At 38.3% G+C, this 21,076-nt stretch overlaps 1 protein-coding gene across 5 annotated transcripts in view; it reads left to right on the forward strand.

Annotated features, from left to right (window-relative positions):
- Positions 1-21,076, forward strand: part of SULF2 (sulfatase 2) — an 84,455-nt gene that overhangs the window by 32,580 nt on the left and 30,799 nt on the right. The window contains exons 1-5 of one of the 5 annotated variants that reach the window (XM_059862731.1): positions 253-526; positions 6,296-6,542; positions 12,033-12,272; positions 15,000-15,151; positions 18,490-18,659. In XM_059862731.1, the coding sequence (XP_059718714.1) occupies positions 6,368-6,542; positions 12,033-12,272; positions 15,000-15,151; positions 18,490-18,659 (737 nt within the window). In that variant the 5' untranslated portion in view covers positions 253-526; positions 6,296-6,367. Of the gene's footprint in view, positions 1-252; positions 527-580; positions 670-6,295; positions 6,543-12,032; positions 12,273-14,999; positions 15,152-18,489; positions 18,660-21,076 lie in introns of those variants that run through there. The other 4 variants (XM_059862727.1, XM_059862729.1, XM_059862728.1 and 1 more) reach the window with 4 other exon arrangements.

The raw sequence follows: 21,076 nt of genomic DNA on the forward strand, positions 1-21,076 counted from the left end.
TAGGGGACAAGAGGGGCGATTAAATTCCCCTTCCTCCGCCCGCCATGGACTATCCCCTTCGGTTAGAAAGGCTCTGTGCACCAGGCGGGAGCTCAGCGTCGGCCCCTTCTCTATGGAGCGGGGCTGGCTCTGGGACCTTCCCGGCTTCCCCGTGAGCGCCGGAGTGCGGGGCTGCGCCATCGTCTTCTCCGCGGTGCTGCCGCTGGACTTTGAGCAAGCCTGGGGCTGGTGGAACAGGTTTCCTCCCTGCACGCCGCTGGGCATTGCGCAAACTCGGGAGGAGGATCCTCGAGGTAAATGAACTTTTTAAACGGGAAGAGGAGAAGAAGGGAGAAGAGGAAGAAGAGGCGGGGGCAGCACCCGCCCGAGCGCTTCCTCTAAACGCTTCTTTGGGAAACGGGATTCGGCTGCTGCCCGGCACGGCGGCCGGAGGATGCGCTTCCCTGCGCCGCCGGGCCCCGGGCTCCGCGGGCGGGCGGTGGATGCACCGGCCCTGGCCTGGCACGGCTGAGCGCCGGCTCCGCGGGTAAGTGGGGAGTGCTAGAGGGGAGGTCCGGAGCCCCCGCCCCGCCTCGCGAGCTAGGGACTGCGGGGCGGCCGTGCCGCTTGTGCGGCTGCTTGCTACAGAGCCAGGCTGCCATCGCGGGGAAGCTGGGCGGCGGGTCTAAGGTAGTTGTATAGGGATCGGGTGGGGCTGGAAGCGAAGCGAGGGGGCTCGAGGGGCGAGCGGGGACTGGAAGCGATGTGGTCCCACCGGCCTCGGCCAGCCGTGCTGGAAGCTCTGCGGAGCTCCCCCGCCCTGCTGCGGCCCTGCCGGCCCGGCCCGGCGGGTCGGCGCTCGCTGGCTGCCGCCGTGGGCTGTGGACCGGCCGGGGGGTCGTGCCGTCTCCTCGCGAATGGGAGAGGGCCGGGGCCGCCGCAGGGGGTTCCGAGGGTGCGGGCTGAGGGAGCCGCGCCGCGCCGGGGCTGTGCGGAAAACAGTTCCCAAAAGACAATTGGATACCATAGCGCTCAGCTTCACGTTTGGCACATCATCGGACCGATCCGGGCAGTGTGTGTATCTGAACGCCTCTGTGTGTTTGCGGCTGTATAAACACGGAGATTTTTTTCCCGCCCCTCTATACGGCTACCAAAAAAGTGTTTATTTGGTAGGATGTATTTGTGAAATGGTATCTGGTTTTGCCTACTTTTCTTGAAGCACTTGCACTCATTCCCTTATAGTATTTTCAGAAGTATAAGTCTGTCGTTTTTACTGTACTTAATAAAAGTTGATGTAATTTTCATTAAAGTCAAAGACTGCATCTATTATATAAAAATGTGTGACGATAATAGGTAAAATAGCAAAATAATTCTTTGTTTCTTTCAAGTTGTTGTTGAGTGTTGCTATGGTACAGAAAAATGTGTTTATTATTCTGTATTTGGGGGATCCAAATAGCAATTTTTCCTATCAAAGGACTGATTAATTCTTTGTGCGTCACTGGGAAACTCTAACAGTAATATTCAAGCAGTGGGCAGAAAGAAAGTAGATTGAGGTGCTTAGAACATTTCTTAAAATATCAAGTCCTAGGTAAATCTATAACTAATTTACAATTCTGTTTTATTTAAAATAATGTTACAAAATCTGAATGAGATTTTGTAATATGACCAAGCTTCTTTGTGGTAAATATTTAATTTTGTCTAGTGTTCACCAGCATAAGGCAAGCAAGTCAGAAGAATGTGTCTTAATAGTAATTCAGTGACTGTAAATCAGCACAATTGTAATCTTCAAGAGTCACGTTTAGCACTGGGGATTTGATTTTTGTATTTTCTCATAAATTTTTGACTGCCTGGGGGAAAAAAAAATCAGAAAGTAGAAAACTATAGGCAAACGCAGCATGTTGTTAGATTACAGTAGTAATGTTGATACCAGTCTTCCCCTGGGAACCTTGTTAGATTGCAAACAAGATTCTTCCCAATCCACATATGAAAATGGGTTTATCTGCTACAAACACAATATGATGGTTTGAAGTGATGGCTGACAGCTTTAGTGAGAGAAGACCTAGCTTAACCAAAGCTCGATGCAAAGGAGTGACTCGAGGTAAAAGAACAGCAGCGCAGCTGAATCCATTTAACTGGTAGAGTGGATTTGATTGGGTTGGTTGCTAGGAAATGTCTCCAGCACCACGTATTTCAATTAATCTAAACATTGGATGAATTACACACCTAGGTCTGCTTAAATAATCCACCTGGTATTGGCTCCAGCTATACTGAGAGCTGGTGCGTGTTGCTTCCCTCTAGCCAGTTTTCCCTTAAAGTGCAGTTCCACTGTGTAGCTCACATGCAGTTACCTTGTTCTGTGGTGGCTGCTGGGCAAGCTGAACTTGTCATACCAATTCTGTACTTAGTGTTCTGTAGTATACTTATTTAAAAGGAAAACAAGCCAAAACAAATAAAACCCAAAGTGGGTTAATGCAAACATTACTAGAAGCAGTAATTTCTAAAAGTAGACTTGAAGCAGACTTATATATTTGATGCAGAGTTACAGGAAGAGTCTGATGTTATTCTTGGTTATGTTGTAATAACTGAATTACCTGACATCCGTGAAGTTGCACAGAGCTTGTGCAGTGGACAGTTGTGCTGGGACTTGCATTAGGGAGGCTGGGAGCGCCAATCTATGCAAGCTACTGTCAGTTACTAATTTTGCACACATGGGGCCTCTTACATCCGTGCCAAGCAATACTAATCAATAGCATGTTAAAAATACCATCTGGGATAGAATTGACATCAGTCATCCCTGTGCATTCTGCTGCTGTAGAACTGATTGATTACTGAGGACAGTGTTATAAAGAAGTCTTACCTTGGTGTAAATGCTACCTAGAAATAGCCCTTTGCTGACTCCTTTTATAAATTGAGTGTGGATGCCCGGCTTTATCTCTTCAACATTATAATGTGAGTTAGCATAACATTTTGTGTTGCCATGAAGGAGAAAGTAAAAGGACCAGACTTCCTCAAAAGCAGCCTTCTAAGAAGTTTGATAGGCTTAAGAAAGCTCAGCTAGATGCACCGTCTGAAGAAGATTTCATAAATTTCTGATAGCACTTTCCTAAATATAAAACATGAGTGACTAGATTTTTCAAGTTCATATGTGTAATCTGGAAGAAAATAAGAGGCATACCTATTTCTCATGAAATAAGAAAACAAGAGGCATACCTATTTCTCATGAGAACCACTACAGATTAAGCATCTTTAGTACTGGAGGATGCCCTGCAGAGGCACAGAGAGCAGTGGACCATCTGTACCACTCAGATCAAAATTGCATTTTGGAGAGGGTGCTCTATTAAAAGTGCTATATTAAAAGATTGGGGCACTGCTATGGAACTGTTCTGGCTTTATCTGTAAGTTGCAGATTAACCTTGTTGACAGAAATGGGGAAAGAACAGTTAATAGAAACTTTGTTGTGGAATAGAAACTTTCTTCCTGGAAGTTCACCAAAGACTAGGGGTTAAAAAAACCTATCTGTATTTGGCCACTGGCAATCCATGAGGGACACTCTTGTGTTGTTATTCTGATAGCTACTTAAGGCTAGCTTTTGGATTGTACTGTGTATGTGCTGTTAGTTCTGGCATGTATGTCTTGTGAAAACATACTTTAAGAAATAAGTTATTTTCTGAAATTGCTATGATTTTCTTACCTACTTATTGATATGACTTTTGCACATAATTACACACTTTGAGTTGATTCCTGGGAGTTCTACCCTGATAACAGTGGGTATATAACACATCACAATAGTTGAAATATATTCATTGTGGGGGAGTGACATAACAGGCTTGGTGGAAGATGCCTGTTGTATCTGACATGAAATTCTCTCTTCCACTCACAGTATCTTTTCAGATTGCTATTTCTTTTAACCACAAATACACAAGTGTGGATAAAATAGCTGTGGGAGAGCAGTTTATGTGTGTCCCCAAATGTCTTAAGTATTTCATAGATAGCTAAGCAGTTCTCTGAGCTGGGGACAGCTTCTATTTTTAGTTATTCAGTGTGTGAGGGGCAATAAAGTGTGAGGAAATGACTGGCTGTGGGGAGAGAGACAATGAGGTTGGGAGGTTACTTCCATGTATTTGTTTTAAAGATGAGAAAGATGTAAGAAAGACTGTTAAATGCATAACACTGTAGTGGAGGTAGTTCTGACCAGATATAGCAAGAATGGGCCACCTTACAAATGCTGCAAGAAAAGTTAGCAAGTGCTTTTATTTTGAGAAGCTGTTGGCTAGTATAGACTGAAGAAAACCCCCATGAACTTCCACACCTTCAGAAAAATGTTTGTGTAATGAAAGCATCTATAGTGTTAGTTTATTTTTTTAACAAAAGTACATATGTGGTAGTTTCTGAAGAGCAGAAGGCATTTCTCTACCTCCTCCCTCAAAAAGCTCATGTTTGAGAGTATGTGCCTGTTAAGCAAACTTTCTTTCTACACTCCCCTGTTGAAATAGATACAGGTTTCTTTCTCAAGCTGCTTTTATCTTCTTTGGACAGTAGCAACACATTGACTCTGGCATGATTCTTTCATGATTCCTATACTGCTGCAGATGGAATTCTTAGTATAAGGAATGAAAATTGATTGGACGGACTTCTCAGTGTTTCTTTTGCTATAGCCTGGCATATTTCTTAGCAGCAGCAGATACCAAAGCTGCATCTGTAAAATTTGAAAGCTCTTTCCCTGCCCATTGGAACAAGTATTGGGATATCTAAATAAATGTTTAGTTTCTAGGAAAAAAGGTAACTTCCCCCTACCTGTGAAACCCACTGGACAGACTAGTAAGGAAGTTTCCTCCAAACCCTTTCAAGTGTGCAAATTTGGAAAGTACCCTTAAAAAATTAGTATATTAGTATAGCAATGTATCTGTTGACTTATGTGAAAATTCAATATACATTTCTTACATGAGCATAGAAACTGATTATAATTTTTCAGACCAGTAGTTTTGCTATTGCATGAAAACTTTGATTAAGAAAGTTTATCTCAAAGAGCAATTGCTGACAGAGAGGAAGTAATAATGTGGCTATGAAATAATCTGCTGGAGTAAAACTGTTTTCTGTAGGGGTAGAATAGCCAACATGTTTCTTAAGGTAAAACACATAGTGCTATGTTCTTTCTGCTCTGACATTTCTGGGCTTTACAAAAATCAGGGAATCTCTCTTGCGTAATTTTTAATTGATTTTTCCTTCTGGTCCAAAAGATCATTGGCACCAGTCCAGAAAAAGACAGGGAGCAAGTAGGGAATTCATAAAAGCTGACTCATTGATTGCTGGATCTGATGAAATAATTAGTACTTGTTATTTTCAGTACATTTTCATGTTGTTATTTTGACTTCTGAAGGCAAGAGAAGATTCCCTTTATGTCAAAAGATGACTGAGCAAAGCTGTGATTTCAAAGATTTTTCAGCATGCTAATTCATTTCTTGTAATCTCCTTGTAGGAATTACTAAGAAATTTTCATTGCCTCCTTAACAGGAGTACTACCAGTTAGATGTGCTCTGTTTTGCAATCAAGTCAATTTTTGGGACATATGCTCTGTTTTGCAATCAGTGCAAGTCACTTTGGTGCATCCATTCCTGAACATTAGCAGTAATGGGCCTTCAAATGTGTTCATTATTATTAATGGTATTTTTAAAAAGTGTATAATCTTGGAAGCCAACAGAAATGCTAAATGGATCTGTCACTAACATCAAAGCAGTAGTAGACTTCAAACAATATCATAACATAACTCCAAGATCAGGGCAGCTTTGCTCTTTAATGGAATTTGTAAGATAAATCAGTATATAACAAATCTTCTGAGTGTTCTCAGACTTTGCAGATATGTTGTTAGCTCTGTAAATTTTACTACAGTCCTGTTTAAGAATTGTGATAGGTATGGGGTTTTTTTCTCTTCAACATCTACATTTTTGATGTAAACAAAAATGTCATCTGTAAATGGATCACTAAGGAAGAAGGAGAATGATTGCTATTTATATGTATGAAAGCAAAAGAATTTGAAACCCTGCTAAATCCTTGAGCTTGCTGCTACATCTGAGCTTGGAGCGAAATTTTATTGCCTACGTTGATAACAGCTTATGAATTTAATTTTTCAAGTTTCTGCATCTAGGTGGCACCAGAAAAATAAGTGTTTCCTTTGGGAGTTTGGTTAGTTTTTTTTCTTAGGAGTTAAGATTATTTCAAGTACATTGCTTTTTACTTCTTTGGAGAGAACCTGGCTGTTCCTTGATGGGTGTAGAGGGGTGAAAATATAGATAAATACTTGTTTCCCTCTCCCTTATAGGAGACCTGCAAAGAAAAAGAAATAGAAGCCATTAAGCTACCTTGTTCAGAGAGAACATTAAATCAGCACAACATGGCACAGCATAGTATTGTCCTTGGATTATTCACGATGACTGTTTTATCACTGTTGGATGGAAGTTCAACTTTCCTGTTAAATCAACGTCTGAAGGGAAGATTTCAAAGAGACCGTAGAAACATCCGCCCAAACATCATCCTTGTTCTTACTGATGATCAGGATGTAGAACTTGGTAAGAGACCAGTATAAAGAGAATTTTGACCAATGAGTGTGACATTGCTTTTTCTTGAAGCTAGATCCTTGCATTCAAAATAAGAAATTTTTTTTCAGTAAGAAAAATGATAGGAAGAACACATTTAAACCTGCCTTTATAAAGAGCATCCTTTCCATCTGCCTGCAATTCAGGGACAACAAAAGTTAGGCCCAAAATGTTAAAGTTCCTGTTCCTGTGGAAATACACAGTTCATGCCTGTCTGTCTTCATCTGAATACCTAAGCTTTGCTTCTGGCAATTGCAAGTATAACCTGGGAAGCTGCATGCCAAAACAGTAGGTTTATATTTCATTCATAACTGATAATTGGACCATTATCCAAATTCTTTTGTTTAATTGCAGGCATTCATTACATATACAATTTTCATTTTATTTACTTAAATGTTACCTAACACAGTCATACTATTCTTGTAATTGTCCATTTGGATGTGTAGTTGATTACTGACCAAAATGACACAGAATGACACAGAATGAAAAGATCTACTCTGTTAGCAACTCTATGTTAATTGTTGAAGAAAGGAGATGAAGATTAAACACATGGTATGCCTAATGATTTGGAATAATGAATTAACTGACTGCTTGGCTTTTGTTGTGTTACCTGAACAAGCTTGTATTTACCAAATGCTGTCTTTAATTATGAGAAGTGATTATCACAAACCAGTTAACTTTAATAATTTTGCATTAGAATTATACTGTCACATGAGTATGAAGCCTTGGTCATCTGAAAAAAGAGAACTCTTGTAGGTGTAGTCTGGTGGGACAGTTTTGCCACCAAATTTTTCTGTATCCGATTTCTAGTATGGATAGGAAAGTTTGGAAAATGGACCTCACAGAAGAAATAGAACATAAAATTAATCAACTTGTACTTCTCATACCCTTACTCATCTTGTTGAGAAGTTAATCAGAGCAACGTTGCAGTCTTTGTACAGATGCTTCCTTCATATCAATATTACTGTATGTCTGCAGTATCATAGATGTCACATTCTTCTTCAAGGTGGTAAGAAAGACTGCTATGGAAGTAATCTCATCAAAATAAATGCCATGCAAATTATCAGGATCAGATGATGTTGTTGTCACCTTTTTTTTAATGCTTATTTGGATCAGAAATTAAGCAATTTCAAGAACGTATATCCCAAAGAACCTAAGTACGTTTTCTTGCAGGCTTGGAAGGTGGCCCTAAAAAAAAAGTATCATCTTCTATTTTGTGCTAGCCTTTGTGTTCCTGATGCAATTGTGTAAGTCCTTTGGGCAGTATATTTCAATTCCCTGATAACTTGATGCTTTCCAATTTCAAGGATAATGGGCATGTGTCCACACAAATTAAGATCTAACTAAGGAAAATCCATTTGATGAAGCTGAGATTGGAGTTATTCGTCATTTGCCACTAATGGCTTTGGGAGACTCAATATTTGTTTGAATTAATTTTTATTCTTGTCTGTTGTCTGGTGAGCTGTCCAAGTTAATCAAAATTGCCATTTGTGGTGATTGTAGTTAGTGCATTTAAGCAAGATGAAAACAAGATGTTAATTACAAATAAAAGCTAAGGAAAAATTGGAAGCTATGAAAGCGTAGCAGAGAAAACTGTGGGTAAGATTTCATCTGTTTCTAAGAATAGTCTGTAACTGATTGGTGTTTTAGCTTTCATTGTTCTCTTGTAGCTGCTTTGGAGGTAAAAGGGAATGCAGCACAATCTCAAGTGCCTTTAACAACCTTTCCCTTATTTATTTAAATATAGATTTAGCAATGTGCCACTAGCAGGTGGAGTTTACCAGAAAGACAATGTTGTTCTTTCCTGAAAGGAGGCGGATTTTTTTTGTTTTGATTTTTTATGTGGGTTTTTGTTGTTGTTGTTGTTGCTGCTGTTGTTTTGGTTTTGTTTTTTCATTCACATTACTCTTAATCATTTTACTGAGTTTTACTGGAAACCAAACCTCAGCCTTGTATTGGAAGAAGGAAAATACTGATGAAGGGCTGATAGATCAAATGCAGAATCTCTGAAGGACATTAAAGGAGAAAGAATGTAGACTGTAATGGACACAAATGGGAGAAGACAAATGAGAACATCAAGAACTACAGACACGGACGTATTTGATAGACTGTCTAATCAAAAGACTTGTATTGACAAGCATAATATAAAGAAGAGGAATATAGTGATAAGGAATAATTAATTAGGAACAGATTTTTTTCCCCTACTACATCCAAGTTAGCATAATGCCGATGTCCCTTGTGTGGTGGATTCAGTATCTCCAGTTGAGTCAGGTTTGCCTACCATACTGCTCTGGCTTTAACAAACCAGATCATTTAATAGTCTAATTGGCGAAACATCTGATTATTTAGGAGCTTTTTCAACCACATTAAAGAAATCTGAGTGAGAGGTGATTTGTATGTCTTGAGACCTTCCTCTGAAAAGCTACAAAAGTAGCTTGGAAGATAATTTCATCTTAGTTATCATTTGTGGAGATGGGTCTTTAGAGCTTTGTTAAATGTGAGGGTGTCTTGGGGTGAAGAAAGGGAAATGAAGATGTGAAAAGGGTGTCTAATGAGTTTCAAATACAGTAAAAAGAGAAGTCTTTAGGAGACAGTTAATTAAAATTCTGGGGTTCAGTTTATTGCAAAACACTTCTGAAATTGTGCTTCAGAGTAGACAAATCACTTGATACTTAATACAAGGTCTTCAACAGTTAGAGTTCCATAAAACGTAAATTTTTTATTCCCTCCTTCAACAAAACACAACTAATAGGAAGTCAGTATTTTTTCATAAATTATTCATATATTTTCTCCATTAATATTAGTCAAAAGATCAGCTTTGTCCCTGAGGTGAACTGTGAAGATAGGCGAAGCAAAGTTATGGAAAGCACACATTTCAAGTAAAGTTCAACGTAAAGTTTGCTTAGCTTTGTTCACTGAGTAGCTTTAATACTTCAAATTGATTGAACTTCCATATTTTCATAGTAGTCCAATGAATATTTTCTTAAAATGGCATAGAAATTCCTTTTAACTGCTAGATTTTTGTTTATTATCAGTGGTTTTAGATGGGTAGCAACATCTTCTGCACTAAATATTGACACTTTTAAAGCATGACTTCCTGTCATATATCCACTAGTGAAACCTCAGAAGGTTTTCGAGCTCAAAAGGTGATGTGGTAAGGTCCCAGTTGCTGATTAAGACATAAATAATCTGACAGAGAATGGATGTCTGTGTATTGGAGGCAAACGGAAGAAAATAAGTTTTAGTTGGCTGGTTTAATGCCGTTTAAAATATTTAAAGCTGGCCTATTTTAGATTATACAGAGGAATATGCTGGATTTTTACCTTGCGCTGCCCTGTCACTCTATATTAGTTCTCAAGCTGGAGAAGCAGATTAGATCATATGTTTTTGTGTTAAAGACTGTTGATGTATAAGATGTTGTCATTACAGCAGTACAGCTTCTTTTATTAAAGAAGCTTACTGTCCCCAAGGGGAGTCTTAACATGTACTGTTATTTATGCATAAATTCCTCTGTCATTTAAAGGCATTGTTAAATTGTATTTTGCTATGGCAAAAGATTTTTTCAGACTGCCTGTTTATACTTGGCTAGCTCATAAGACAACAGAGGAAACATCCACAGTTTTCAAGCTCATATAATGTATAATTAGCTGTTATATTTGTTAACTGTATTGTTAGTACCTTTAAGCACTAACTCTTAACCCACAGCTATTATAGAAACAAAAAATAAAATATTGCTTTCTTCAGAAACTCCTTTTTGATATGTGAAGTTTAGCAAAGGGGCTGTGCAATAACCTGCCTTGGTTTGTGTCACAAAGCGATATGACAGGTGCTCTGACCTGAGAAATGCACAAAGAGATTTTCAATTTTCTTTTTAATACTCATTCCAACAAAATGGTCTCAAACTAATGCCATGGCAGTTCTTAGGTAAAATGACCTACCATAGCAATTAACCTTCCTTCATGATGCCAGAGAGTCAGATTTTGTATGCGGCTTATGACCATTTTCCCTCTAGGTTTTGACTCTTGGTTGTGTCCATGTGCTCTGTATTAACTAACCTACTGTTGCAATTCCATGATGAAATTCTGAGCTTAGAAGAGCTTAGAAGAAACCTAAATCCATTATTGACAGAAACAACATAATTTGTGACAGATGGTTGTAGGATGCAACTATCAGCTTTGATTAAAGCTGAGCTGTTAATCCAACTCAGCCTTGGGCAAGTTAACCCCAACCCTATTCTAGCATGAGCCCATACCTTCCTCTCCATGTTGTCAATTGGCTTTCTCTGCTCATAACAAGAAGGGAGGGTTGGTGATGAACAGGTTTTATCTCCTTTGCAAGGTCATGCTGTTGACATGTACCATGACAAATTCTTTAGAAAATTGAAATTCTTCCTAGATCAAGAAAATTTTCTCTAACTTGCTCAGTTTTAACTATTAGGCACTGATAGATGAGGGAAACTAAATTTCTTATTTCTCTGATCCTTGGTGTTTCTGGGTTTAGGAAGAATGCTGACATGGATCCAGACTTAGTTAGGTGGATGTCTATGGTAAAGATCCAGTCTTTGACCAAAACAGAAAAACCATCTGGCAGCACTGTGGCATTCAGTAATTACAGTCAAAAAGACTTTTATTCATGTTACCCCAATTTATCCAGGTCCATTGCTTATTTGTTTGGTTATATAAAACATAGTGTTACCTGCCCCAAGTACTCATCTAAGAACCTGATTCTGCAGAATCAAGCCTAAGAAAATGTAGATAGTAAGACTTTTACCAGAATGGATGAAGCAGATAGCTAGAACTCAGTGAACTTGTTATGTAAATTATTATGGGAGCTTGTTTTGGTCTCTTCAGTTCAGTGACAATTAGAGAAATCAATACCTCCTAATATCTCACATTAGGGGAATAGAACTATTTAACTACACAACAACTCCAGCAGACCTTTCTTGAGCAGTAGTTTGAACTAAATAGTCTTCCAAATGAAATGATTCTGTGCTTACAAACCTCAGCCTTTTGCATAAGGCTGGCACAAAAGGTAGCATATCAGGTTTCTTGTGAAACCAAAAATTAAATAAGACTTATGGAGTATGTATGCTTTGATCAGGGTTGCTGCATAAAGTGCTTTTCACCCTCAGTTGCTGGAACAATACTAGCAGCTCCAGAAAGGATGTAGAGATGCTGCAGATAGTTAGGGTTGTAAATCTTGAATTTAGAGAGAAATGAAAGAAGAACTATGAACTATGTCAACATGCTTGAGTCAAATCTTTACTTAGGACTTCAGTATTTAGTCCTTACTGAAACGATCTGAGAACTTCACTGAGGCAGGATCAGTAATCTCTCTTTATTTGGTTTCACTCAGAGATAACAGTGCCCTTACCACCTGTGCTTCCTTCAGGTCTCTAATGTGGCATCTGGGCTCTTGTGACTGAAACCAGAAAATATTTCTGAAATGTTTTCCCTCTTTCAGGTTCTATGCAAGTGATGAATAAAACAAGACGGATCATGGAACACGGAGGTGCTCATTTCATCAATGCCTTTGTGACAACGCCCATGTGCTGCCCGTCTCGCTCCTCTATCCTGACGGGGAAGTACGTCCACAACCACAACACTTACACCAACAATGAGAACTGTTCTTCTCCATCTTGGCAGGCTCAGCATGAAATACGCACCTTTGCAGTGTACCTCAACAATACAGGGTACAGGACAGGTAAGATCAAGGCTGGGTCCATCTGAAAGCTTCCTTAGACTTACCTTAGACTTAGTACAAAGGCTAATGTATATATTTTAATTCTGATTTCTTCTTGACTTCTGGCATTCTTAGGTGTGTAATGCCAGAGCTTAAGTCTTGGTGTTGCTTTAGCTTCCTTGTATTTTTACTTAAGAAATTTTTTGTTTGTAAACAAACAGCCAACAAAAATCCCAAGACTCCTCTTTTTCAGAAGGTGGAAATAAAATACCATGTATGCTTGAACTGAAGACCTAGCAACCTAGAATATGACCTACAATTACCTGAAGTGTGCAGAACAACCAAGAATGGTGCTATGAAAAGGAATTAGTGTTTTGACTTCTTTCATAAAACTGATATATGAAGCAAATTAGGAATGAGAGAGAAGGGAACTCTCCTCTTGTGCTTTGGGGCAGTGAGCTGGTATGACTTCTCGACAATCAACTCCCAGAAAGGTTTAGGAATAATTGGCAATAATTATTTGTTGGGTTTTATTTTTTAGTTTTGAGGTCCTTTGGTAGTACTGGTTTGCCCTGCAGATGTACAGTTTACCTTCTTAATTCCTTGTTTGTGGTGTGGCTTGTTTGTTTGTTGGCTTGGACAGGTTTTTTGTTTGTTTATTTTGGGGTTTTTCAAGGAGTAGAAAAAGAGGCAATGAGGAGTAAAGCTTTTTGAGGCTTGCTTATATATTTCAGTTCACAACCTTGGAGTGAGAAAGCTTTTTAATCAATTCATAACCCAGGCCATCTCCCTGTGGTTTTTCTTTCCTGTTTTCTCTTTTGTGTAATCTTGAAGGCAGAAACTGTACTCTTCCACTTCACAGCTTCCATCTGTTTTTCTTTTCTGCTGCTGGTTTCTCATCTCCATTGCCACTTCTCTATCCATTGTGATTTCCCTGTGTTTTGTTCTGTTGCAAAAGAGGATTCTTCTGGGGATCAGTCTTTCTGCTCTGTAGTGTGTTCTCTGAGGTAGTGACATTTGTGGCTGGGATCTATAGAGATTTGTGCTGCTGCTGACACCTTTGGGAATGTGCTAGTTGCATGCAGGCAGGAGGGAGCAGTGTGGTGCAGGTTTTTCTTGCACAAGTTGAGAGTGAACAATAGGTGATGAAAAAGGTGCATCTGTCCCCTAATTGTTTCTTTGGTTTTAGCCTCAGTTGTCAGTTTTATATTTTTTAACTTTGTCACTTTAAAAAGCTTGACTAACTTTGTTAGGCACTGTACTTGGAAGAACAGAGAGACCAAGCGCAAGGGAAGTTTAGTCTTTGGCTATGATAATGGGGGATGAAGCATGTGATAGCACACTGTGCTGTCAGTGTGCCAAAAGGTAGAGAAAAATTGGCCATCTGTGTGCAGTAGACTAAAATGGGTGTGTGTATACACACCTGTATTTCTCCTCTTAGTCTCCGTGATGAAGTACCTCAATGAAGGAAATAAAGGGATCTGATAACAAAATGTAGTCTTAAGCTGCTCCTTGAAAATACTCTTAAGGTGCAGAAGACTCACTGTATGTTTTATGCAACCCATTAGATTTCATACAGTTACTAAGGTAATTATAGTAACGCCACATCTTCTAATCCTTACAGTAGTGTCATATTTCTGGTTGTCACAAAAGGTGCTGACTTGGGACCATTTTGTTGACCATTTTGAAGGTGGCTTCAGTACTTAGAAATTACTGATTTTTGGAAAATCTTGTCAGTTACTTTAATACCTAAAAAGAACTGGTATCGCATGAAAAAATCATACCCATGGAATAAAATTTAATACTTAATGATTTAATACTTAGGATTTTTATCTCAGAACCCCCATATTTCTGCAGTCAATTCATTAATTTCACTATGTTATTCAACTATACATTGTCAGTCTAAGAGTATAGTTGGCCATGATGTGAATGCAGCATATAGTTGACCTTTGGGCTAACTGGTTGTTCCATGCAATGCTGAGAGTACTTTCTCTACCTGCTTCCCTCTGATTGTCTCTCAGGGAACAAAAGTATTAAAAGTAATTTTTGCTAGATATACATCTAAAAAAAGTTGGAAGCGTTCTTCTCTCTCTCCCTCCACTCCATCACTATACTAATGATTGGGCAAATGTTCAACTTTGGGCGGGGGAAAACTGGTATCAGATACAGAAGAGATTTTAGAGAGGTAAACAAATCTTTATATGTAATTAAGACTCATGCTCAGAACCCAAGTTAATATCTGGAAAATTGTCTGTTGAAATAGGTCAGAAAAGCAGGGCTTTAAATGCATTTTCAAAATTCCTAGTGCACAGTATTCATGTTGAAATATAGAGTGTTAATATCTTAAAATGTGAGTTTTAATTTCACACTCTTGATGGTAAGTGCAGTTTCACAGGGCACTAATAGGTGGATAGATGCAGCTCAGCAGCATGAAGGATATGTAGAGAAAAGTCTGGGAGGAGGAATGTGTGGTCTGACTCCAAATATATCAGGTACTGAAAAAGAGAGTATAATGGTAATTGTGGTCCAGTTTCTCCTGTACATAGGTTGTAAATCAAAATATCTGCATTATGGAGATATAAATAACAAAAAAACAGAGGCAAGATTAAGACTCAGAACTTTTATCTTATATGTGTTGTAATGGAGAGAACAAAGTTATTTTAAGGAAAAACAGAAAGAAATTAATCAATTTAACAGTGGTGTTTCTGTTATGCCTTCTTACTATGCTTCTGCTTTCTCTACCCCTAGCTTTCTTTGGAAAGTACCTTAATGAATACAATGGCTCCTATGTGCCTCCTGGTTGGAAAGAATGGGTTGGATTACTTAAAAATTCTCGATTTTACAACTACACACTCTGTAGAAATGGAGTGAAGGAGAAGCATGGATATGACTACTCCAGGGTAGGTCCTGTTGATTTATTTCTATTAACATTTGGACATGACCACAAGAAATCTGCACTTTATAGTTTCAATCTCTTTTTGTACTTGACAGCTGCTATGTGTAACATCATCTACAACCAGTAACAATAGTGTTGGGATATTGTTGCCTTCCTTTCTGGGAGGGTTATGTTACTAAAAACATTGTTACTAACAGTGTAAACAAGTAAATGTTCTGAGACTGTGTTGAATATTACAAGCTGAAAGTGTGAAAGCAGACTTAAATGCTTCAGGTTAACTATTTCTGTGCTTTTTATGATAATTATTGTGGCAGTGGAGTTTCATAAACATTAATGAGATGAGAGTCCATTTCCCTCCAGCTAGACCCACCCATTTTGTTTAAGGAACTTCTTTCACAGCCACAATACTATGGAGTAGTCACAGAATCTTGGTACAATTTATGATAATTCTGAATCACTGGAAAATCTAACTATTATGTTTGTATTTCTGTGCATACAGATGTATATGTTTTTTAATATCCTTTCAAGGATGTTATATCCTGACTAAACTTACAAAAATGCTTTATAGTCATTGTCAAATGCAGTTTTATTTTTTCCTTATCTAGCATGTTACAGTTCCATACCTGCTTGCAGTCAGGAATACGTTTTTTTCAGCTAAAAGCGTTCCTTTCCAAAGGAACCAGCTTTACTGAGGTCCTAAAGTAGGCAGAAGTGGCTCTGTAGTATGATGGTGACTAAATCTATCCATAAACTGCTCTAGTTTTAGTGTATAACTAAGGAAGTTGACTCACTCTGGAGTGATTTGTAATGTATATTTGTTTAACACATGTTTTGTTCGCTTTCTCTTATTGATCGCAAATCCTGCATTCCTGTTTGTGTTTCATTAACTTAGTGTTCACAGCCAGTTTCTCCTTTAAAAGATTGGTGTCTGGGATTTCTACTTTCCTTTGCCCTGTTTGCCTTTTGTAATTGAATGTACTTTGTGCTGAGAGATAAAACTTCACAGTCTTCTAGGGTTACCTTCTCCATCACCGGGGCCAAGGGAAGGGGCAAACTAGTGTACAGAATTATTTGTCTTCTATTTTCCTTCAGATCTGTGAAGAATGACAGAGTTAATCTTTACAGCTGTGTACTGAAATGTTATGATGGAAATATATCTTGTGTGGAAAAGTGTCAGCCAGGTGATTTCATAGGCACCGTTCTCCATCTCCATTGTACCAAGGAGCCAACAGGGAGCTTTATGTTCCAATACCTTCAGCTCTGTTTTGTGTGTGCAAGGGTTGAAAATGTTTACATTTCACTTGTTTTAGTTTTTTCTTACAGAGTTTGGTAATAAACAAAAAATAGGATGGTAGAAATACAAACTTTTCATAATCTTCATATTCTTACATAATAAGCAGGTACAGTAAAAAACAGTGTGCAGAACAACAGTGCTGGTTGACGTTAACACTGGAGCTCAAATGAGCAAACAGAAGCTGAAATGGAAGACTCTTTCTCTTTCTTTCCTGCCATTTTTGTTGCTGGAAACATGATTTTCCAGCAATTACCAACATAATCAGATGATTATGTTGGTAATAATAATTTTTTTAGTTCTATCTGTTTAACATAGTTAATGTTAATTATGTGCCAGTGGAAAACTAGAAAAAAAAAATCACTGATTATTCTGTCCTCTAAAGTAACTGCTAAACTCTTCTGAATATTAAATTCTTTCAGATTTTCTTACAGGAGAAATTCTACTTTGATTTTCCTTTTTCAGTTTCTGTCATCATTTTTTAGATTAACTTTAACTTTCTACAACTACAACCTCTACAGTATGGGCCTTAAAAAAAACCCTTTAGAAATCAGGTCAGTGAAACGTTTCTGTTTGGTCTTTTGGCCTGGTAAATGCTGGGTTTGCAGTGATTTTCACTTTGACCATGTGGAAACCTGTGTCTTTAAAATAAAATTGGAAAACTATACTCTTGTAATGGCTAAATCAGAGATGAGTTGCACACTTCAAGTGATTGACCAGCTTAAAGAAGCAGCATGATGAAGATTAACGGCAGTGCATTTTTGAGAGCGCTTAAGTATTCTCTCTCAGCTATGAATATTGTCTCAGGCATTGAAAGCATGTTCAGAAGTCAGTTTCGCTTTAGTACATTTTCCCTTCTCCTGTGTACTTTTCTGAGCGGAAGTCCTTCATTTAATGCCTATTTAGAGGGAAAAGGCCATCCCAGTAACAGTCATAATTATGGCAGTTTTATAACAGTCATGCCTTGTGTTGTACCAGTGTGTAAAATTATAAATGGAGACTTTGCCAGCCTTCTTCTGGGATAGAAAAGAAGTAACTTGGGGGAAGTAAATATAGTCCATGGAAAAGGATTCCTTTGAATGACAAGCTGACTTCTCAGACCAAGGATGTTGACAGAGGTGAAGAGGAACAAGTGTCTTAACTGTGGACAGAAAGCTGTACTCAAAAGGAGATGCAATACAGTCTGTACCACACCTTGTACCTGTTTGCTTGACCAGAGGCAGATGTTGTGTCTGATTTTCCATTCTGCTGTGACGTCACAGTTATTTGGGGTTTTTTTTAAGGTGTAATTTCATACCCTACTCATGTTTGAGGGGTATTTATATTTGTAGTGTTTCCAGGGAAGCACCTAAGGGAGAGCATGGCTTGTCATTAAAAATCCTGTCTTCAATCCCTATAGCTCTTGCAGATATCTTAAGAATGATAATGATACTTCTTAGAACATACAGAGATAGCCCAACTCTTCTACAGGAAGTTTTCTAAATTCTCAACAATATGTGTGACATAGCTATATATCTGTCAGATTGTCACTGTAATATTGAATGAAGTCTTTGGTTCAGTTAGCCCACCATCTTCTTGTGTTAGTGATTTCTGGTTCAGAAGAAGGTTAAAAAAGAAAAGAACATCAGGCCATTCACATTTTCACAGTATTTTTATGATGTAAGGTTGGACTATGTATCTTGAAGATAGTGACACTGATAATTTTTTTAAATTCATACCTGGTCATTGTATTTAGTATTGTGTTTTTCATCATGTAGTTACCCACTTTAGGAAGAAAGGGTACTGTTTGATCTCTTTTAGTGCCATTCAGTTCTGAGAAAAAAGCTAGAAGCTGTTGGTTTTTGTATTTCTAGGCAGTGAAGAAAGAATTATTTGAGTCTAATTTTTTGAGTTTTTAGTATCTGTAACTTACTTCCACCTCATACCACTCTAAGTAAAGTAGCTTCTTTTTTCCCATTTCTTATGATACCTCAGACCTCTCCTTCCTATTGCCTTCCTGAGTTTGAAATTCCTTTTCAAGTGTCTCATTATACTTTTCCTTCTACTTGCAGGATTATCTGACTGATCTGATTACCAATGACAGTATTACCTTCTTTAGAATATCAAAGAAGATGTATCCTCACAGGCCTGTACTGATGGTTATAAGCCATGCTGCTCCTCATGGTCCTGAAGATTCAGCCCCTCAGTACTCACAACTCTTTCCTAATGCCTCAGAACACATGTAAGGAAAAAACAAAAACTTTTATTGATTTTCAGGTTCTGGAATATGGAAGTTCCGGGTACCTCAGGGGAACAATGTTTTCTTTATAGTATTCTTGGCATAACTTTGTCACAAATATATAAGAAGAGTTTCCAGATTTTTTTTTTTTTTGTAAAGAGGCAGTACAAGTTTGTTGAGAATGGCTGCTGCATCTAGAACTCAGAATTGTAGCTCATTGAGATTAGTGGGAAGATTAATGTTGAATTCATTGGACATTGTTACAGCTTATTTGGCAAGTAAAGCACTTTTTATTCTGAGCAGGGTGATCAAAATTTGGTTCTTGGGCTATAATCTCTTAAGGGGGAGAAACTCTGTCTCCCTGTCCTTACTTATAAACTATAGTATGCAATACATATCACTCCTATTTCTTTTATGGAAAGAACAGAAATACAGGCCTGCTGCACCAAATTACACAGGCTATTTCTGAATGAGCTGGTATGTCCGTACATGACCCAATACAATGCCTTGAACAGATCCCAAAAGCAGTACCACCTGATTCCTGAAGGAATATGTTCATAAGCTCCATGTTGAGATGTTTCTTGCTTATAGCATAGGGACATTTTGCATGTACAGCTCTTAATGCTGCAGTACAGGTATCTCCTCACAAGGAGGTAAAACGAATGCTTCTCCCAAATAACTTCTTGATGCAACTGAAAGTATTCCCACAGTTTCCTAATTACTGGCTTCATGCCTTCCTTGATGTTCAACATCTGTAACTTTCTTCCTATGTGTTGCCCTCTCCCCCTCCCTTTTTAAGGGGAATTCTGTTTTACTTTGGGTTTGTGGAGGAGCTGGGAGCAGGTGGAAACAATTTTCAATTGATGGCCAAAGCTCCTCAGGCTAGCCCAAAGTCCAGTGAAAGCCATTTGAACTTTTTTGTTTTATTTGAAATAGAAGCTGACAGAAGTTTCTTTTGTTTTATTGTCTGGTCACTGCATAACTTGGAATTACATATTTTGTTATTTGCTGCTGTGTCCAAGAGAGTCTGTGGCACACATCATGAGCAATTAAGTGTTTCTTGTTTGTTTGCCACCTTATGCTTTCGTGTTCTTTGAAATGAAAATTGCAGAAATGCCCAATGAGCAACTTCTCATGGCTTATATCCAGTATCGAGCTTAGTTTTTATGAGGTTCCTTTGGAAGGCATTTGGATCTTAGAGATGATTATCAGGCAACACTCTGTAGCAATTTACTTCCTAGCTGAATGAAAAAGAGTACAAGGATGGAAGCAATGAAAAATACAGACTATATATATCTATTTTTCTTTTGCTAGTACTTTAAATTTAATTGTTCACACAAATTAGGTTTATCTTCCTAATTATAAAGTAATTACACTTTTGGTTTTTTTTTGTTTTTTTTTTTAATTTTAGGTCACTTTTCTTACGGTGATAACAATTACACAGGAAGTATCACTTTTTTGAAAAGAAATTTTGTTTGTAAAAAAAGAAATTATCCTGGTAGATTAAGGAACTGTGTTTTTCTTTAGGATATGAATATAAAATAGGATTTTTTGTACATCTCACACAAAGAAATTGACAGTTGTCTTCTAAACAAATTTTCCAGCACTGCATAATGACAATAATAATAATAGTAACCTGTCAGAGTTTTCATTGACCTGGGTTTAAGAGAAAATGTAAAAATGCAGAAGAGGTACACACAGTGAGGGAATGATGCAGATTAGTCCTCTAGCTTCCAATTTTTCCCTTGTTCCCAAATTCCAGGGAATCTCAGTGACAGATAAATCTGTCAATGATAAAGGGTTGCTGGCAGTTCTTACTGTTTCATTGTCACGTGGATATTGTAAGGAAGGATCAGAATGCAGTGGAACAGTTACAAATCGCCCTAAGCAATTGCCAATAAGCAATATCCTGGACAAAGTCTTTGCCTAGTCCCTGAAGCAGAAGGCAGTACACCAGGCGGTATGATCCTCCACCTTTCCCTGTGGCAGTGCTGGTGAAGTCTGTAAGTGGATTTTGTGGAAAAGAAAAGCCAAGGGAAAGTGGGAGGGTGGTGCTTGGTATTGACTGATGTACATACTGCATAATGTGGCGTTGCTAGTAATAACTAAAAGCCAGTGGTATGGATTTTAGTCAGCGTGCTGCTTTGCTTCTGAGCTCTGATACGTACTTCTGTGGCTAATTTATGCTGTTGTTCTCTTGATTCTCTACCATGTTCTGGCTGTTATGACCATTCTGTCCTATACTGCAGACTCTCTCCATCTCATTCTGTAGAGCTCCTCTCTGTGTGCATCCACAGTTTTGTCTTGTTGGAAAATTATTCACAGCGCAAATCCCTCAGCTACATGGTTTTTCCTTTATTGCTGCCTATATTGTGAGCCGTAGAGAATGTGGCAGCTGGGCAATTTAACAGTGATCAAAA

Source organism: Haemorhous mexicanus, chromosome 18 (genome assembly GCF_027477595.1).
Source record: "Haemorhous mexicanus isolate bHaeMex1 chromosome 18, bHaeMex1.pri, whole genome shotgun sequence".
Classification (NCBI taxonomy): Eukaryota; Metazoa; Chordata; class Aves; order Passeriformes; family Fringillidae; genus Haemorhous; species Haemorhous mexicanus.